General features: G+C 35.8%; 1 protein-coding gene and 1 pseudogene across 1 annotated transcript; both read right to left on the bottom strand.

Moving 5' to 3' along the window:
- Nucleotides 1-2,239: 2,239 nt before the first annotated feature.
- On the bottom strand, nucleotides 2,240-4,202 carry LOC142610955 (UPF0481 protein At3g47200-like). Its single transcript, XM_075782943.1, has one exon. It carries the CDS (start codon nucleotides 3,991-3,993, stop codon nucleotides 2,485-2,487), a length of 1,509 nt encoding a protein of 502 aa, XP_075639058.1. The 5' UTR covers nucleotides 3,994-4,202; the 3' UTR covers nucleotides 2,240-2,484.
- A 9,445-nt stretch (nucleotides 4,203-13,647) lies between these two features.
- Nucleotides 13,648-15,432, bottom strand: LOC142609394 (UPF0481 protein At3g47200-like; annotated as a pseudogene).
- Nucleotides 15,433-17,902: the final 2,470 nt, after the last annotated feature.

The following is a 17,902-nucleotide window of genomic DNA, read 5'->3' as shown; positions in this document are numbered from 1 at the left end:
ACTTAGAGAGTATACCTTACGCTAGTGGGAACGAATGCAATTTGATAGACTCATACGAGGTAAAAACGAAATTCCTTCATGGCCAATGATGAAAAAGATGCTTGCTATCAGATTTTATTCTTTGGACTGTGATGAACTTTTGTCGTATAAGAAACAAGATTATTATTGGCCAAGAAGTACACACTTGAATTATTTTAAAGAGCCATATATTCCACCATTAAAAGAAGAATTACATGTTAAAGAAAATACTTTTCTTGAAGAATATGTAGAAGTCAAAGAAGAAAATATAGAGATTTTTTAGGAAACTAATGAAGGTCTTGTTATAGAAGAAAAACCTAAAATCAAGATTGTGGAGGAGATTAATGAAGACCCTAATATAGAGAAAGATCTTGAGGTTGAGATAGCAGAGACCATTAAAGAGGAAATTATAAAGGAAGTTGTCAACGATTTCGATGAAATCAAGTTAGATGGTTGCAATGTTCAAGCTCCTATTATTTTGGTGGGAGACATCAAAACAAAGTTTATTGATTTTATTGAGGTTGATAGATTTGATGCAATTGTCAAATTTTATTTGGTAAATCTCAACAATTGTATGAAGACTAAGGAAAAAAAAATTCAAGTTGATTTGTTTATTCCATTGATGAGTTGTAAGTATGGAAAGAAGATCAAGAGGCTCAAGCATTCGAAGTATTTGTTTATTTGGAGCGGAAGATTTTAGATTTCAAAGATGAACTTGAAGACGAGTTTGTTTCAAGTAGAGGGGTCTGATGTAGGACACAATTTACTATTTAATTACTGTAATTTATTAATTTTGGTATTTAATTTGTAATTTTTGTTATTTTAGGTTTAGAGCATTTTTTTTTCTTATTTTTAGGTGATTTTAATGTATTTTAAGTCAAGTTTGGGTCATGTTATAGTTATGTATTATTTAGGGATTATTTTAGAATATATATTTTTGTCTATCAAGAAACTCTTGATAGATTCAATTTTATTTTTAGAAGCAAACGTGTTTTTTTGTTGTGTGTTCTAGTTTTTGACACTTTCGCATCCCACGTTTGAGATCACGTTTGAGATCATTTGTATAAGTGGCTTAATAGAAGTAGTCATTTGTCTAGTTGCAAGAGTATATGTTGATCGTATTATAGTTTGTTGCATCTAGATCATTTAGAGGGTTTTGAACTTCAGTAGCATCATTTCTGTAATTTTCAGTCGCTCTTCAATTGCTTTTCGATTGATCGAACTTGTTTGACAAAATTTCTAATTTTCCGATCGATTTTTTAATCAATCGAAATTTTCTACGATTGTGTCTCGAACTCTCGATCGATGGAACTTTTTCATAGGAGTTTTTTGGACCATCTCATATTCACGCATGTATTATGAACAAAATCTTGAATGGCGGCTTTGGTGTTTTCATATGGTTCATATTGGCAGTGTGTTCTGCCCTTGAGTAGTTTATATTGTGTGCGTGTAAAATGTGGGGAAACTAGACGTTACCTAGAGCTCCTGAAATTGCCTTTTTCGCTATTGCACACAAACTGTTTGTTAGAATGCCGCACACAAGTTCATATTGCATAAATCATTGTGTGCGCTTCATGTACTCTAGCTTAGGGCATCCACTATGATCATACAAGGTTATTAAGAGCATATTGCATAGCCTTATATGACTTGTACTTGTTCCTTTGTTTTGCCATTGTCATTTTCTTTTAGATTATTCATTATGGCACCTAGAGGATCTCTACCTTTTGATTCTCATCTATTTTGTGATCATTCTAATGCTAGTGAAAGTGAAGATGTAGCCATCAAGGACTTCTTCCATGGACATAGGCTGTCACTTCGAAACACATAACCCTTGTGTCCTCTACTCTTTCCTATTGCTTCTTCTCTACAATCTCAGCAATTTTCTATTTCATTCATAATAGTTAACACTCCCTCAATACTCAAACTTCCCTCCTTGATAGATGGGATGAGATCCCAGGCCTCTTGCACAATGACAAGAGAATGTAGCAACAAGTTGATACACAGTTCACAAATGCTACTGCGCAACTGCCCCTTGCATTTAGAAAAGAGAGGACAGAGAGATTTGAGTCTCTATTTCCACCTTTTTCTTTACAAGATTAAATCATAATATAGGCGACATATTTGATCAAGTATTCATCTCAAACTTAATTACATATACATTTAACACAAGTTGCACACAAAATCTTAGCCATAATTATTTCCATTTCACACACATTACATCAATTTGGAATGCACACTCTGACTTATTTCATACATTCACGAAAACATCAAGACCAAATTAAACAAATTTATACAATATAAGGCCTAGGGATGATGGCCCATGTGAAAACATAACTAATGTTGAATTCTTTGAAAACATAACTAGTGTTGAATTCTTATTAAAGTGTTTTTATTTGGCAACCACCGACTGAAAGGCATAGAACCCATGTACTTTAGCTAGCTAGACACTTGGAAAGAGAAAGCAAATCAATAAAACTTTACCTTTTGCATGGTTTGTGTTAAATTCTTGCATAAGTCATCACAGGCTCCTGACTGGGAAGACTCGACAGTATACCAAGTCTGAGCGGCAGTTAGACCAAGTCCTAGTAATACACCACAGAAAGCAAGAATCGTCCAAGGACTGCTGAAATGGTCGTGAATGAATTGAGCCATCCATGTTGTACATTTGCAGTCATAGAATCCCTGAATATCGGACTTGACATCCTTATATATATAGGGGTTAGGCACCAAGTCAGTGCCTATCTCATTGAATAGCTTAGCCACTTCTTCATCACTGCCAAGGAAGTTTTGGAGTATCCGTGCTTTCCTTAGCATCTTAACATCGCTGGCTTCATCGATCAGTGAATCAAGAAAAGATATGTAAGAGGTGATCCCGAAATCATTTTCAAAATCCAGACACATTTCGTAGGCTATCAAGTTCAAGAACTTAGGCCTCGTTGAGTCATCCACAATAATTGGTGGAAGATAAAGGTGCCCAAAACGAAGGATTTGTTTACTAAATGATATGTTACGCAAGCAACTTTCGCTACTACGTTTCAAACGGATACCTGCTACTTTAAGCTCCTGAACATTGCGATAGGATTCCCAATCTTGGCCTGTATTTCTCTTCGGCATCATAATAGATTCCAGTTGTGCTTTACCCAAGAGTTTTGTCCTCAGATGATCTAGAAGATGGATGGGCTCTTTATCCATTGATATTATTTTTTCTTTTAGCTTCTCCTCTGAACGAACTGTATCGCCTCTCTTGCCTTTTGTTTCTTGCTGCTTCAATTGCTGATTGTCTGGTACCATACAGTGGTGTGCAATGTAACTTTCAATTGATTCACTCAACTCCTTTTCCATCTTACTCAAGCCCATCAACCATTTGAGGAGACGATAAGGAACTTGGTTCTCCAGCAAGAACAAATCCTGTTGTCCAAATGTAACACTGTCAGTTTTTATGTTCAACTGTTTGAACTGGTCTTTAGTAGCGCAGTATATGTATTGTAGTATTGCACAACCATCCACGAACAACAGCCAAGCCAGGGCCTCATCATCATATTTTTTGGTCACCTCCTCCTCAAAGCATTCCCTCAGTTCCTTGATGTTCTCCCCAATCTTCTTGTATAAATCATTTATCTCCTTGCCGCTACCATTGACGAATTCATATGTCAGCAGAAGCTTGTACTCTTCTGCTAGCTTGTACTTTTCTTTACCATGATGGATGGGACCAAGTGATACCACCCTCGGCTCATAATACTTCTTAAAATCCTCTTGATCTCGCAGCAAGAATATAACCTTTTGTATCTTTGGAGATGAAGAGTGATTCTTTGCATTTTCTCCTGCCTTCTTTACAGTTTCAAACCTTGCCTCCAGGGTACTTGTTTCTATTGAAATGCTGTGCACTTGGGCCTCCTCAGTGGCACCTCCACTTGTTTCGCAAGCTTCTCTTGTGACAGCGTTACTCAAACAGGACTCCATGGAAACAGAATGCATAACAAATTTGCTGCAATTGAATTTTGGAACTTAGCTGTGCTTGTATATTTACGGTCATTTATAGCACGTGGAAACTTAGGCTTGAGAAATTTAGGACTTAGTCGATTATTTAATTACTTGGGGACTAAATGTACAGTGTTATGAAGCAGCTACATTTTATGACTTGATAGGCATCGCAAGTATGGAATCTATTCATCTACAAGATATGTGGAAAAAATATAGAAGAAAGTGAAAGTAGTTGAAGGATTTTATTACATGGCACAATTCTTGAATAAACCATGAATTATGACTAGCTTTTTGTTCTTATCCATCGAACAGGAATTAGTTTCAGGGAATTCTTTGTTTTTATACTAGCTTTATGTTATCTGCTAATTGTCGGATCATCTTTGCCCAGAATTTCAAAAAAAGAAAAAAAAAGAAAAAGAAAATGTTAATTGTCACACAAGAAAAAGTGGGTTCCTTCAGACTTTATTACATAACAAGTTTGATATGATCCCCTTCGTGATTAATCTAGCATTTCCTTCCAACTTTATTTACATAACAAGTTTGATACGATTTCCTTCGTGCACGTGCATGTAAAGAATACAAATCTTCTGTAGCACATTTTGCGTTCCACTTCATGTTCCATCAATTACAACTTGTTATAAATTTTTTTTTTTTCATTTTAAACTTTGCTTATTTTGTAAGGAAAATGAAACAAATACATGGCAAGTTGTGATTGATGAAACACAAAAAATGGTACAGAGGATTTGTATTCATATATAAACACACACATATATGCCATTTAGATACCTTGCTTGATGTAAAGATAAAACATAAATGCTAGGTTATCAACAAAAAAAAAAAAGATTTCAAAGAAAGTTTATCATATCTACTGTATAGCATTAAGGTTTATGATTAATGATATCATTGATTAGCATTTTAGTGTTAAGAATTTGGTCTTTACGCTATTTAGGAATTTTTAGTATTAGGATCTTGACTCTTGAGCATGTCTTTACGTTATGCTACTCCAGTCCCGAGTTACGCTATTAAACAACCATACTTTTGTGAAAGAACTATATTTTTACTTTATCCCAACATCAAGCTTGGAATATTTAGATATACAATCATTGAGTACGGGGTGTATATGTGTAGCATATAGTTTCGGATAGATGCTACTGCTTGTATATCCATAGATGAATGTAAAACCATCCAGTTATAACAAATGAACATGATATTTTAAACCAAGAATCATCACACGTGTGTACAATAAAGCTTTTCTTTGTTTTTTATTTTGAGTTTAGTGAAATAATGTTTAAAAGTGAGATAGAGATAATGTCTTAATTTTTAATTGCCTAAAAGTTAGGCACTTTTTTAAAAATAGTAAATTTTTTTAATCAATTTATGTTTTTAAATTAAAAATTATTCAACTAAAAGATAGGTATTTTATAAAGTTTAAGAATTGGTACGGGGATATTTTAGTATCTAAAATGGTGAATTTCAATCATGAATCATGTTATTAATAATATAGATTAAATGAGAAAGTTGACATAATTTTTTTAGCTTAGCTTTTATCACAACTAGTGGCTCCTTTATATCCTGTCTTCTCCTTACTATTATTATTTTTTTCACTTGTTTTATGACTTCCTCCAACTCTTTTCCCTTTTTCAACTTGACTTCTATAGCTTCTTTTTTTAATGTTATTTTTTTTATATATATAAGAACTTGACTTCTATAGCTAATTCTCGCTTCCTCATTAATTTGACAAAATAATATGTACATTTTTATATTAAATAAATAATTTATTTGGACATTATTTATTCGCAAAAGACCCAATTTATGTCAAAATATTTTATCGGAAAATTGAGAAAATCAATAGAAGATTTATATTTTGACAGTTTGGGATAGTTTGTAATCAGAGTTTCATTTTTTCATAGGAAATTAAATTAATCGAACCAAAGATAAGGAAAATATTTCTTTTTAGTCATGTCCACAAACTGTTTCTAAATAATTTTTTTTTATCCACAAACTGAAATCTCAAAGTTCTCTCTCTCAAAAAAAAAATAAAAATAAAATAAAAGATAAATTTTTTTCTTTTTCAAAAGTCTCAGTTTGGTATGTTGGAATTGTAGCTGCAGGTTTGTCTGTACTCTATAATATGTTTTTACCTTTTTAAATCTAGTGGGTAACACATAGTTCATGTTTTACTAAACATGGAAGCTAGGAAAATAGACCAGGAATATTCATCATATTATAATTGTACTTGTAGGATTAATTAGCATTTAGCAAGTGAGAAGAGGATAGAGGGTTACCTTTATCGTCTAGCTTAATCATTGGACTAAAGGGATTAACAACGTTAATAAATAAACATGGTTTTTGTTTAGTGCGTTAGACACGATATAATGTAGACTCGTGTCTATTTTAAATAGATGTCTGTATTGTATCTTGTCTAGTGCACTGATGCACCATCTTATGAATGATTTTGGCCTAATTTCTCGGGAAAATATTCAATCATACAATATAAATTAGTCACATTTTAAGTCAAATTGAGACCCTATAAATCTAAAGCGAAAGTATAGGTTTATTAGGTGATTATAGTATTTCATGTCTTATATTATATATAATAAAAATTACTTTCTCTACGTTGATTGCATTAATATTAAATAAATGCCCTATCTTTATCTCCTGTTCAATACCTACACCTAACAAAAGAATAATATTGGCACATTAAAAAATAATAGGCCAAAATGTAAAATTGACCCTCTAAATTTCACTAATTTAGTTTGCATTCTGTCAGATCAGCCCTCTAAGTTTTACTCTTCCTCAATTCAGTCTCTAGTTAACATTCCATCCATGTCTACTGTTAACCATATTTAATTTTTATTTAATTATTTATGAAATCAAACAAATTAGACTACTAGATTTTTTTTTTTTGTTGCACTTTTTACTTTAGGATTAAAGGGCTCCATTGCTCCCGAATCAACAATGCATCCTTTAACCTTATCCATCAGGTATTCACTACCCTTCAAAATCTTCAAAATGGAACCATAGTTGCAAAAAAACCAAGGCAAACAACAATTAATAAACGCTAACACCTGATCCTTTAAAACCAATGAAAGCTTAATTTTAAGTTTTAAGATAGCAATCAACCTACACAAACCAAATGGTGTTGCTAAATGTGTGAAAAACTAAGCAGTGTTCTCTACCATCCTCTTCCTTATCCGAAACCTAGGAATCCTGGGCCAGGATACAAGCTTGTTTCCCAATGTTGCAATTTGATGCTCAATTCTTTGGCCTAAATCAAACCACAATAGTTTGTCGATATCATGAGTGACGAATGTGGAGGCATGAAAGCCCCTAGAATTTTACCAATCCACGTATTCCTTAAGGTGCTTGGTCTTGGAACCGAGCCAACCCAACAACACCACCATCACTACTGGCTCTTTGTTGTTCATGTATGTTCTGACAATTGAAAAAATTGGGGTTCTTTAGGTGTGGGGATGGAGAGATGGACAACGTAGGTGGGGGTTAATTTCTGGGTTTTTAAAAAAAAAATTAAATAAACATTTTTTCTTTAATTTAAGAAATAAATAATTAAATAAAAATTAAATATGATTATCCGCAGACATGGATGAAATGTTAATGGAAAATTGAATTGAGGAGGATTAAAACTTAGATAATTAAAATGACAAAATGCAAACTTATAGGACTGAAATAAAATGTAGTGAAACTTAAATAGTGAATTTTGCATTTTGGCCAAAATAATAATAATAAACTCACCACCAACCATAAGTACATTATTAAACTAAAGAATATATATATTGGAGGGAAACTCATGGAAATAATTTTAATTTAGGTGAAATTTTATTACTAAGAGTCTGTAAAATTTAAATTACTCTTTTAATTGAGATTCTATTACTAACCGTAATTGCTTTATTAAAAGTGATCACTTAAGGGTCATGACATTCAATTGGTTGGCATCTCTTAGTGTATCCATAACATTCAATATTGAAATTAATCCCCTCTTCTTATTATAACTATTGAATTATCAAAAAAGTATGAATTCAAATCATAAATAAATTTTATTTAAAATCTATGTTTATTTCTCTAACACAAGCCTATGCCTGTTATGTTACTTATTAATTTAAATCTAAATTTCTTCTACAGCTAAAATCTTTTAGGGAAGTAATGCTACCCCCAATTTCAGTATGAAACACTAACAAACTAACATGATAATAAAAACGCATTTCAACAACAAAATAAATAAGTTTTTTTTTTTTAGGCAGAAATAAGTACTTAAATTAGCTTTTATACTTAGTGACATATCATCTATTTTTTTAATAGATATTATAAAGTTTGAACTTATGGCATCCGTACAAGCTAAAACACCAAATAATTTTTTATATAAGCAAGATTTGAACCATTTGAACATAGTTTTCTTATTTGATGACAAGAGATTTTAAAAGTTAAACTAATTGAGCACTAATTTATGAAATTCATGTAATAAAATTTATAGTAGCTATAGTATTACTCAAACATTTTAAAACGAATAAAAAAGAAAATCTTTGCTTGTCCATTTATGGATTTTAAACTTGATGGTATCTCAAATGAAAATTCAAACATTTGCAATATAATTTTTTGCGCCTAGAGAGAAGAGTATCTATTGTGATTTACTTTAATTTCAAAGCTAAATCATAGAATACGGGAATAATTGGGATAAAATTATATATTAAATTTATTGCACATTAATTAATCATTATTATACCAAAACAAGAGATCAGTATATTTACCCGTACTTCCATGCAAACAAAAAAAAAAAAAAAAAAAACTAAGGGCCCGTTTGAATTGGGGAAAAAAGGAGAGGGAGTGGAGGAGTGTAGAGTTAAGTTGACTAAAAATAAGTTAATTTTGAGTCATTTTTACTCTATTATACTCCCCCTCCCCTCTATGGACCATAAATGAGATAACCAACATTACTATGTGTTAACATATATATTGTTGTGGGCTTTAGGCCCAACTAGTTTACTTGTTTAGCACTCTTACTTGTATAGCACTCTTACTTGTACTACACTCATATTTACTTGTACTACACTTATATGCCTCCTATATAAAGGCACTCATGTATATTCTTTCAGTGAGAAATACAATACTATTCAATTCAGTATTTCTAACATGGTATCGAGCGCTGCGACCTTTTCTTAACGATCTTGTCTTTATTGGTGTAACTTCGTTCTCAATATTGCTTCCGTATCACGACAGCGCCGCAGCCTTTGTTGTTGAACCTTCGAGTCTTCCGGACATCGTCCTCGGAGTTCGGACTGTGATAGCCGCGGATTGAGGAGTCGAATCTTTGCAAAGACCCTTTGCCTTTTTCGGCACCGCGCTAGTGAATATTGCTCCGAAAAATTTTTCGAAGGTACCACGAAGATCGTCTTGCTCCGATCTATCTTTTTCGTGAAAACCTCACAGTTATCGGAGTCTTCACGCGCCCTCGCGCCGCCGAGTTTTGCTGCCGCGCGATTCACGCGCCCACGCGCCTCCACGCGCCGAACCGAGCCGCCACGCGCTGCCACGCGCCTCCACGCGCCATACTGATCCTGCTGACGTCAGCCCTAGCCACGTCATTTGCCACGTCAGCAAGCCACGTCAGCCTGCCACGTCAGCTACCGTTGACTTTGACCATTGACTTTGACCGTTGACTTTTCTGGAGTTGACTTTTTCAGTCCAGGTTCTCCTTACTCAGTTTTTCGCGTAGATTTCATTTTTGCAATCCATTTTTGCATATTTTGCTTCTAAATGAAGAATAAGGACAGGTCTTCTTCCTTTTGCAACAATCATCGCAGACAATCTAGTAAACGCTTTTGCAATTTTTGCAAACGTTTTGGCCATAATATTGAGACTTGCTTTCAGCGCAATAAATCAGCTGTTTCAGGTTCTTCTGCCACTATTGCTAACATTGAGAGTGCCCAACCAATGGCTCCCGTCTTTGCACAGTCTAAGTCTTCAGGTCGCACTTTCACCATGACCACAGATGACCTTAAAAACATCATCGCCAATGTCATTCGTATGGTTGGTAATGCATCTTATTCCTCTTCTCTCTCAGCTTTGTCCGGTATGTCTCCTTCTTCTTGGCTTATGGATTCTGCTTGTTGCAATCACATGACACCTCACTCATCCTTATTTTACGAACTTAAATGCGCACCACACCCTCTTTACTATTCGCACGGCAAATGGTTCCACAATGTTTGGTCATAATATGGGTTCCGTTTCAACCTCACGACTTCTAGTTTAAAGGGTCTTTAATGTTCTGACCTTTCTTACAATTTGTTTTACGTAGGGACAATTAGTGAGTTGGGTTATCGAATCATATTTGATTATTAGGTGTATTGTGCGGGATCCAAGGACGGGACGGGGAGCTAGGGACCGGTCCCGGAGTTGGGCATATGTTTCCGTGGACAACCTTCGTCTTCCACTTGTTGCTCACATTTCTATGCCGCGAGCTGTTGCAGTTTCCTCCCATTCCTTCTCTTGCTCTTTGGCATGCTCGACTTGGTCACGCATCTTCTTCACGTGTACAACAATTGGCTTAGAGGTTTGCTAGGTTCGGTGTCTACGAGAAAATTTTGATTGTGTTTCATGTCAATTAGGAAAACAACCGGCTTTGCCTTTCAATTCTAGTGAATCTATATCCTTGATATCTTTGACCTTATTCATTCGATGTTTGGGGACCTTCTTCGTCTCTAGTATTGGTGGATCTCGATATTTTGTTGTCTTTGTTGATGATTACTCTCGCTATAAATTTGGATCTTTAATATGAAACATCGTTACGAATTATTGCAAATGTATTCTAATTTTGCAAAAATGGTTGAAACTCAATTTTCTAAACGTATCAAAATTTTTTCGATACGATAATGCTCTTGAGTACACTCGATATGCTTTCCAAGCTGTTTTGCATTCCTATAGCCTTGTTCATTAACTAACTTGTCCGAGGTACCTCTCGGCAAAATGGTAGAGCCGAACGAAAACTTCGTCATATTCTTGACAACTTGTTCGTGCTCTTCTTCTCTCTGCTAAAGTTCCTGCTTGCTCCTTTTTGGGGCGAAGGCTGCTCTTCATCTTGTTCATACTATTAATCGCATTCCAGATCTGTCATCCAAAATCAAACTCCATATGAGCGCCTTTTTGGGTCACCTCCGGACTATCACCACCTACGCTCATTCGGCTCACGCTTGTTTCGTTCTTCTTCGGCCACATGAGCATAACAAACTTGAGCACTAGGTCAAGACTTTGTTGTTTTTTCTTGGTTATGGCGAAACTTCAAAAGGGGTATCGGTGTTATGATCCTATTTCTCATCGTCTTCGTGTCTCCCTTGATATTTGTCTTTTGGGAACATCGCCTCTTTGTCGAGCTCTCTCACTTCGTGCTTCTTTATCTTCCTCTTACATCTTAGATCTATTTCCGGATGAGACGCAAATTCCTTCTGTACCTTGCTCTTGACCTCATGGCGATCTGATCCTCTTGCGCTAGCTCTGATTCTCCTATTAACTTCTCTGTCCAACCACCAAAAATCCTTGATCCACTTTCCTAGTTCCCCTTTTAATGAACGGGTGGAAGATGAACGAGGTCGAAGACGAGCTACCCAACCTTGATTACGGTTCCCCTGCTCTGCTCCTTTGAAGATCATGTACAAGACATTCCACCTCGTCACTTGACTCGGGTAAGGTCTATTCCTGCACATTTATTTGACTATCATTGTTACACTTTGCCCTTGCTACATTGCACGAGCCTCGCACCTATCGTGAGGCTTCCCGCGACCCTTTATGGCGGTGCAATGAAAGAGGAACTTGATGCATTATCTAAAAACCATACTTGGGACTTGGTCACTCTCACAGGAAATGTTTGTGGTTGGTTGTAAGTGGATCTACAAGATTAAGACTCGCTCTGATGGGTTCATTGAGCGCTACAAAGCTTGTCTTGTTGCAAAAGGTTTTACACAAGAGTATGGGATTGATTATGAAGAGACCTTTGCTCCGGTTGCTCGTATCTCATCTGTTCGTGCCCTCTTGTTATTCTTTGCCGGTAAATGGGATCTTTTCCAGATGGATGTCAAAAATGCATTCCTTAATGGGGATTTGAGTGAAGAAGTTTATATGCAACCTCCTCCTGGTCTCTCTGTTGAATCAAATAAGGTTTGTCACCTTCGACGTGCACTTTATGGCCTTAAACAAGCTCCACGTGCTTGGTTTGCCAAGTTCAGCTCTACCATCTCTCGTTTGGGTTACATGGCCGGTCATTATGATTCTGCCTTATTTCTTCGTCGCAGCGACAAATGCACTATTTTACTTCTCCTTTGTATGTGGATGATATGATCATAAGCTGGTGATGACCTCGGTGGCATTCAAGAACTCAAAGATTTTCTCGGTCGGCGAGTTTGAGATGAAAGATCTTGGACATCTCGGCTACTTCTTGGGTCTTGAAATCACTCATTCTACGAGATGGACTTTACATTACTCAAGCCAAGTATGCCTGCGAACTCTTGTCTAGAATTTGGACTCGTGATAGCAAGGCTTGTTGACACTCAGGTCGAGCTTAATGCGCATACGACTCCCTCAAGGGGAAACCATTGTCTAATCCCTCTCTTTACGGATGCTTAGTTGGCGGCCTAGTTTATCTCCTTGTTACTCTTCCGGACATTTCCTATGCTTTGTTCACCGGGTGAGCCAATATACATCTGTCTACTCCACGATCGACTCACTATCTTTGTCTGCGCATTCTTCGGTACCTAAAGGGCACTCTCTTCCATGGTCTTTTCTACTGCTGCTAGGTCTCCTCTTGTTCTCAGTGCATTTCGATCTTGATTGGGCGAGGAGATCCTTGATCGCGGGTTCTGCTCACCACTGGTTATTGCTTTCTTCTTAGTTCTTCTCTGATTTCTTGGCAAAGCAAGAAACAAACTCATGTGGCCCGTTCTAGTACTGAAGCAGAATATCGTGCCCTTGCTGATACCACATCTGAGCTTCTTTGGCTACGATGGCTTCTCAAAGACTTAGGTATGTCGACATCCTCTGCTACTCCTCTTTATTGTGACAACAAAAGTGCCATTCATATTGCTCACAATGATGTCTTTCATGAACGGACTAAACACATCGAGATCGATTGTCATTTTATCCGTTATCATCTTGTCCTTGGTGCTCTCAAGCTAATCTCAGTCTCCTCTATAGATCAACTTACAGATATCTTCACCAAGTCACATCCTAAGGGACGCCTTCGTACTTTGGTTGACAACCTCAAGTTGGTCTCACATCCACCTTGAGTTTGAGGAGGGCTGTTAACATATATAGTGTTGTGGGCTTTAGGCCCAACTAGTTTACTTATTTAGCACTCTTACTTGTATAGCACTCTTACTTGTACTACACTCATATTTACTTGTACTACACTCATATGCCTCCTATATAAAGGCACTCATGTATATTCTTTCAGTGAGAAATACAATACTATTCAATTCAGTATTTCTAACACTATGCATGAAATAAAATCTTAATGGCTAAACATATTTTCTTCATTTCAAGTAAAACGAGGATCCTGTTTAGAAATTTGGTGCAGAACTCGTGATGTACTTTTATGTGTCTTTATTAGGAAACAAAGGAAGCATAATAGAATTTCATGTATTTAAGCTAAGGGATAGTGTACCAAGTCTGTACAAAACTAAGAGTAAGTGCCAATAAAGAGCCAAGAAAAGCCAGGATTGTCCAGAGCTGCTGAAATGGTCATGAATGGCTTGAGATATCCAAGTCTTCCCCTTGTTCTTGTAATACTTCTGAATTCTAGATCTAACATCGCTATTTATTTTGTTGTTAGGTACCAAATCGGTGCCTATCTCATTGAAGAGTTGAGTCACTTCTTCGTCACTGCCAAGGAGGTTGTAGAGTATCCCAGCTTTCCTTAGCTCCTTAACATCATTGGCTTCATCAATGAGAGAATCGAGGAATGATATGTATGAGGTGACACCATAATCATTGTTGAAATCCGGACACATCTCGTAGGCTATCAAATTGAAGAACTTGGGCCCAGTTGAGTCATCTACTATAATTGGAGGAAGCCAAAGAAATCCAAAACAAAGCAATGTACTAAAAAAAGTCTCTCAGACTCAAAATGTGTTTGGATCCAACGTCCCGCGTCCACGTCCACGTTCAGTCTTCAGTTTTTTTTTTTTTTTTCCTTCCCAGCCGCAGTTGTTGACCAAGTCTTCCGTGAACAGTGCATTCGTGCACTGTTCACGGACTCACAAATTTTACTTTTCAGCCATTTTTTCATTAAAAATGGGTCCCGCGGTACTATTCACACATTTTAAAATTATTCTTGCTACAGTGTTTTCAGTTTTCAGCAATAAGTTCTATCCAAATAGACCCTCAATAAGTTTTCAGTGATCAAGCTTCTATTTTTGCTACATTTCAAATAGATACCTGTTGCTTGAAGCTCCTGAATGTTGCGATATGATTGCCAATTAAGGTCGTTTTGAGTCTCTAGGTTGATGAAATATTCCTTTTGTCCACCATGATTAGCCAGGAGACTTGTCCTTAGTTTGTCGAGAAAATGGATGTGCATGCGCTCGGGCTCTCCAATATTTAGTGATATTGATTGATCTTGTGACTTCTTCTCTGAGTTATGGGTCTTACGGCTGTCTCGTTGTTGCTGCTCCGATGCTCTCTGTTGCTAGAGTTTCTTTGATAACCAATTTAGCCAGCAAGTTGAATGCTGATCCTTTGGTACCTTGACGAACCCTTCAATGATGTATCAATCGAATCCTCCAACTGCTTTTTCATCTTGCTCAAGCTCATCAACCATTCGAGGAGAGAAAATGGAAGCTGTTTCTCCAGCAAAAACAAATCCTGATGTCCAAAGGCTACTCTGTCATCTTTTATACTCAAATCTTTGAACTTGTCCTTAGTACTAACGCAGTATATGAATTGTAGTATTGCACAGCCGTCCACGAACAGCAACCAAGCCAGCGCCTCATCATTAAAGTCCATCGTCACCTCCTTCTCGAAGCAATCCCTCAGTTCCTTGATGTTATCCTGAATCTTCTTGTGTACTTCTTCCATACTCTTCCCACTGCTTTCAATGAACTCAGATGTCAATACAAGCTTGTACTTCTCTCCTAGTTGGTACTTTGGCTTACCATGATGGATTGGACCGAGTGAGATCACTCGTGGCTCATAGTATTTCTCAAAATCCTTGTCATTTCGCAGCAAGAATGTAACCTTCTGTATCTTTGGCATTGGAGATTTATTCTTCTCATTTTTCCCTGCCTCCCTTACCATTTCAAACCTTTTCGACAAGGTATTCTAGATTGAAATGATCTGTATTAGGGCCTCCTCAGTGATGTGTTTGCTTGATTCACCGGCTTTTCTTTCGACAGCCTTCCTTGAATGGAACTCCGTGGAAATGACATGCTCCATTAAAGCTAGAGCAAGTTTGCACCCAAGAAGCCAATTGAAATTTGTACCGGCTTTTTTTTTTGGGAATGTTGAAAATTTTAAGTTTGTTGTCCTAGTATTTGCAGTAGTAATTTATACTGGATAGTACTAGGAAATCTTAACTGACAAACTTAGGATTGTTACTCTTATTTGAATGGTGTGTAAGTTGGGGGACAAAACATAGATACTTTTCAAAAGCAACTATATGACTTTGACAAACATAACAAGCTTGGAATATACAAGATATGCCCAACAGGAAATTTTTTTTTTTAAATTATTTTTAATGTATATATGGGATTAATTTTTCACTTCTTTGAATCACTTTATATGTGCTTGTGATCTCAAGATTTAATCCAACATTACATTTGATTATTGTTGAATTTTCAATTATTTATAATGCTATTTAGTTAGTTAGTTAGTTAGTTTTTTTTTTGGGGGGAGGGGGGGTGGTACATGTAATAGCAAGGAAGTTTTAAAATTTTATTAGTTTTGCTTGTAACTTTATTGATATTTGTGTATGGTAATTATTAGTGGCCATTACATACAATGAGACCAGCCTTCGTATTGAACAAAGAGGGTACCTAATACCTTTACATCTCATCACCTAATCTCAAAACTTAAATTGATTGAGTAATGTAGATTAATAATTATTTGAAAAATACTTAAGAGGTAAAGCGATTTATTTGGATTCCCTAGATTGAAACTAGGAAATAAGGTCTTTTAATATTTATTTCATAAATTAGAATAATGTTTCTTGCAACGTATTTTGTATTTATGTTTTCTTGATTTTGCCCATTATAAGTAAATCAGGTGAGGACTCCATATAATCTAATGAGAGAGAGAGAGAGAGAGAGTTCAGTCCACTCTTGCTATTTAGTGCTCTCTTTCTCTCTCCTCCTTGTTTGCTCTCTATTTATTAATCTAAGGTTTCCATCAACCATGCACCCTAGCATTTAGTATGTGAAGCTCATTGGGAGCCCAATATATGTGGTTCTTGCATCCAGTGATTGATGTGATTCCCGTTTTTGGAATCCAACATAAAGTTTTAATCTACAATTAATTGATGTGATTCCGGTTGAATGTTCAATTATTTATGATATAGCTTTTGTGTTTTCTTTAACATGTGCTGAGCATGGAAGTTTTAATTATTATTATTTTTTTGGTAAAAAAGTTTTAATTATTTACTAGTGTTGCTTTTAACTATACTTGAGACTAATTTATTGAAAATAGCCCCAAAATTTATGAATAAAGTTTGGTTGTCGTTGCATATTTTTAACTTTGTTTGACGCTTATGTAAGTAAATTGTTATTGGTGATTATTGTATCATATGACCAATCTTTGAACAAAATGCGTACCTACCACATTTCTCGCTAAATCAACGTCAACAAATGGGTTTTGCAAAAACCACTAAAGTATACACATGAACTTTATGTTTAATGATAACTTTGGAGGATTAAACACAATCTGTCTTTTATTAGTAAGCGACGAAAATAATTTTTCAAGCTAGAGAAGGAAATATATCATAAGGAAATAAAAAGAAACAAGGTGTGCGTATACATATTTGATATTTCTTCCTCTTTAGCTAGATATGGATTACTTTCTGGAGAAAAATGTATACCAGAAACAATTTGTTTAAGATTGTTAAATACATATAATATTATCCTATTTGATAAAAACTATGGGGACCTCTCTCCAATTTGAACTTTATTCATATATCAAAAAAACAAATGTACAGTTGTACACGCTTTTGTGAAGTACTGAAGTTTAACTAGTTTTATGATATAGGTTTGATATGAAGCTAGCACGAAACTAAACTTTATTTTCACTTTTACTAAAGCAAGACTGGTATGTTGTACAAGTTTCGAACTGTGCACACTTTTCCTATAAATGGTGGCTTACATATCCATCTTTATGCAGCAAGATTGGTATATAATGTACCTCAATTTTGCGAAAGTTTTGCTGTGATTAAACCTTTAATAGTTCGCACCAACATTTCTTAGAGAAAGGAGAAAGCATTTTACATGATGATGAATCGTGCTTCAAACAAAATTAAGAACCAAGTACACTTTTGATACACATAGAAGGGACTTTATTTACCCAGCAAGTTTGGTATATACTGTTACAATAATAAAACTGTTGTTTATTCAATTATTCTGTTGCGTCAAGCCTATAACATAACTCTTTGGTTCTCGAAAAAAGGGTAGAAGGGGACGATCAGTGTGGCTTCCCTACCTGTGCGTGACCATAGTAACACTCTACCTGCTCCTTGATGAGACCCCATACTCCCGGCCTGTGATAAACTCACTTATTATTTTTTTGGACCGTTTGGGATAAAGATGAGATATAAAAAGCACCAACACACAGCTAACTGTTGAGGCTTGAACCTAAGTCCTGAGACTTGCCGGTTCAGTATCTTACCAACTAGGCCACCTGAACGTTGGTTATAACATAA

This window comes from Castanea sativa, chromosome 9 (genome assembly GCF_040712315.1).
Source record: "Castanea sativa cultivar Marrone di Chiusa Pesio chromosome 9, ASM4071231v1".
In the NCBI taxonomy this organism is placed as follows: Eukaryota; Viridiplantae; Streptophyta; class Magnoliopsida; order Fagales; family Fagaceae; genus Castanea; species Castanea sativa.
The sequence above is the reverse complement of the archived record's forward strand: the minus strand, read 5'-3'. Positions and strand labels throughout refer to the sequence as shown.

Bases quoted from the DNA above. Each gene is read 5' to 3' on its own strand.
- LOC142610955 (XM_075782943.1), bottom strand. From the start codon at position 3,993: ATGCATTCTGTTTCCATGGAGTCCTGTTTGAGTAACGCTGTCACAAGA.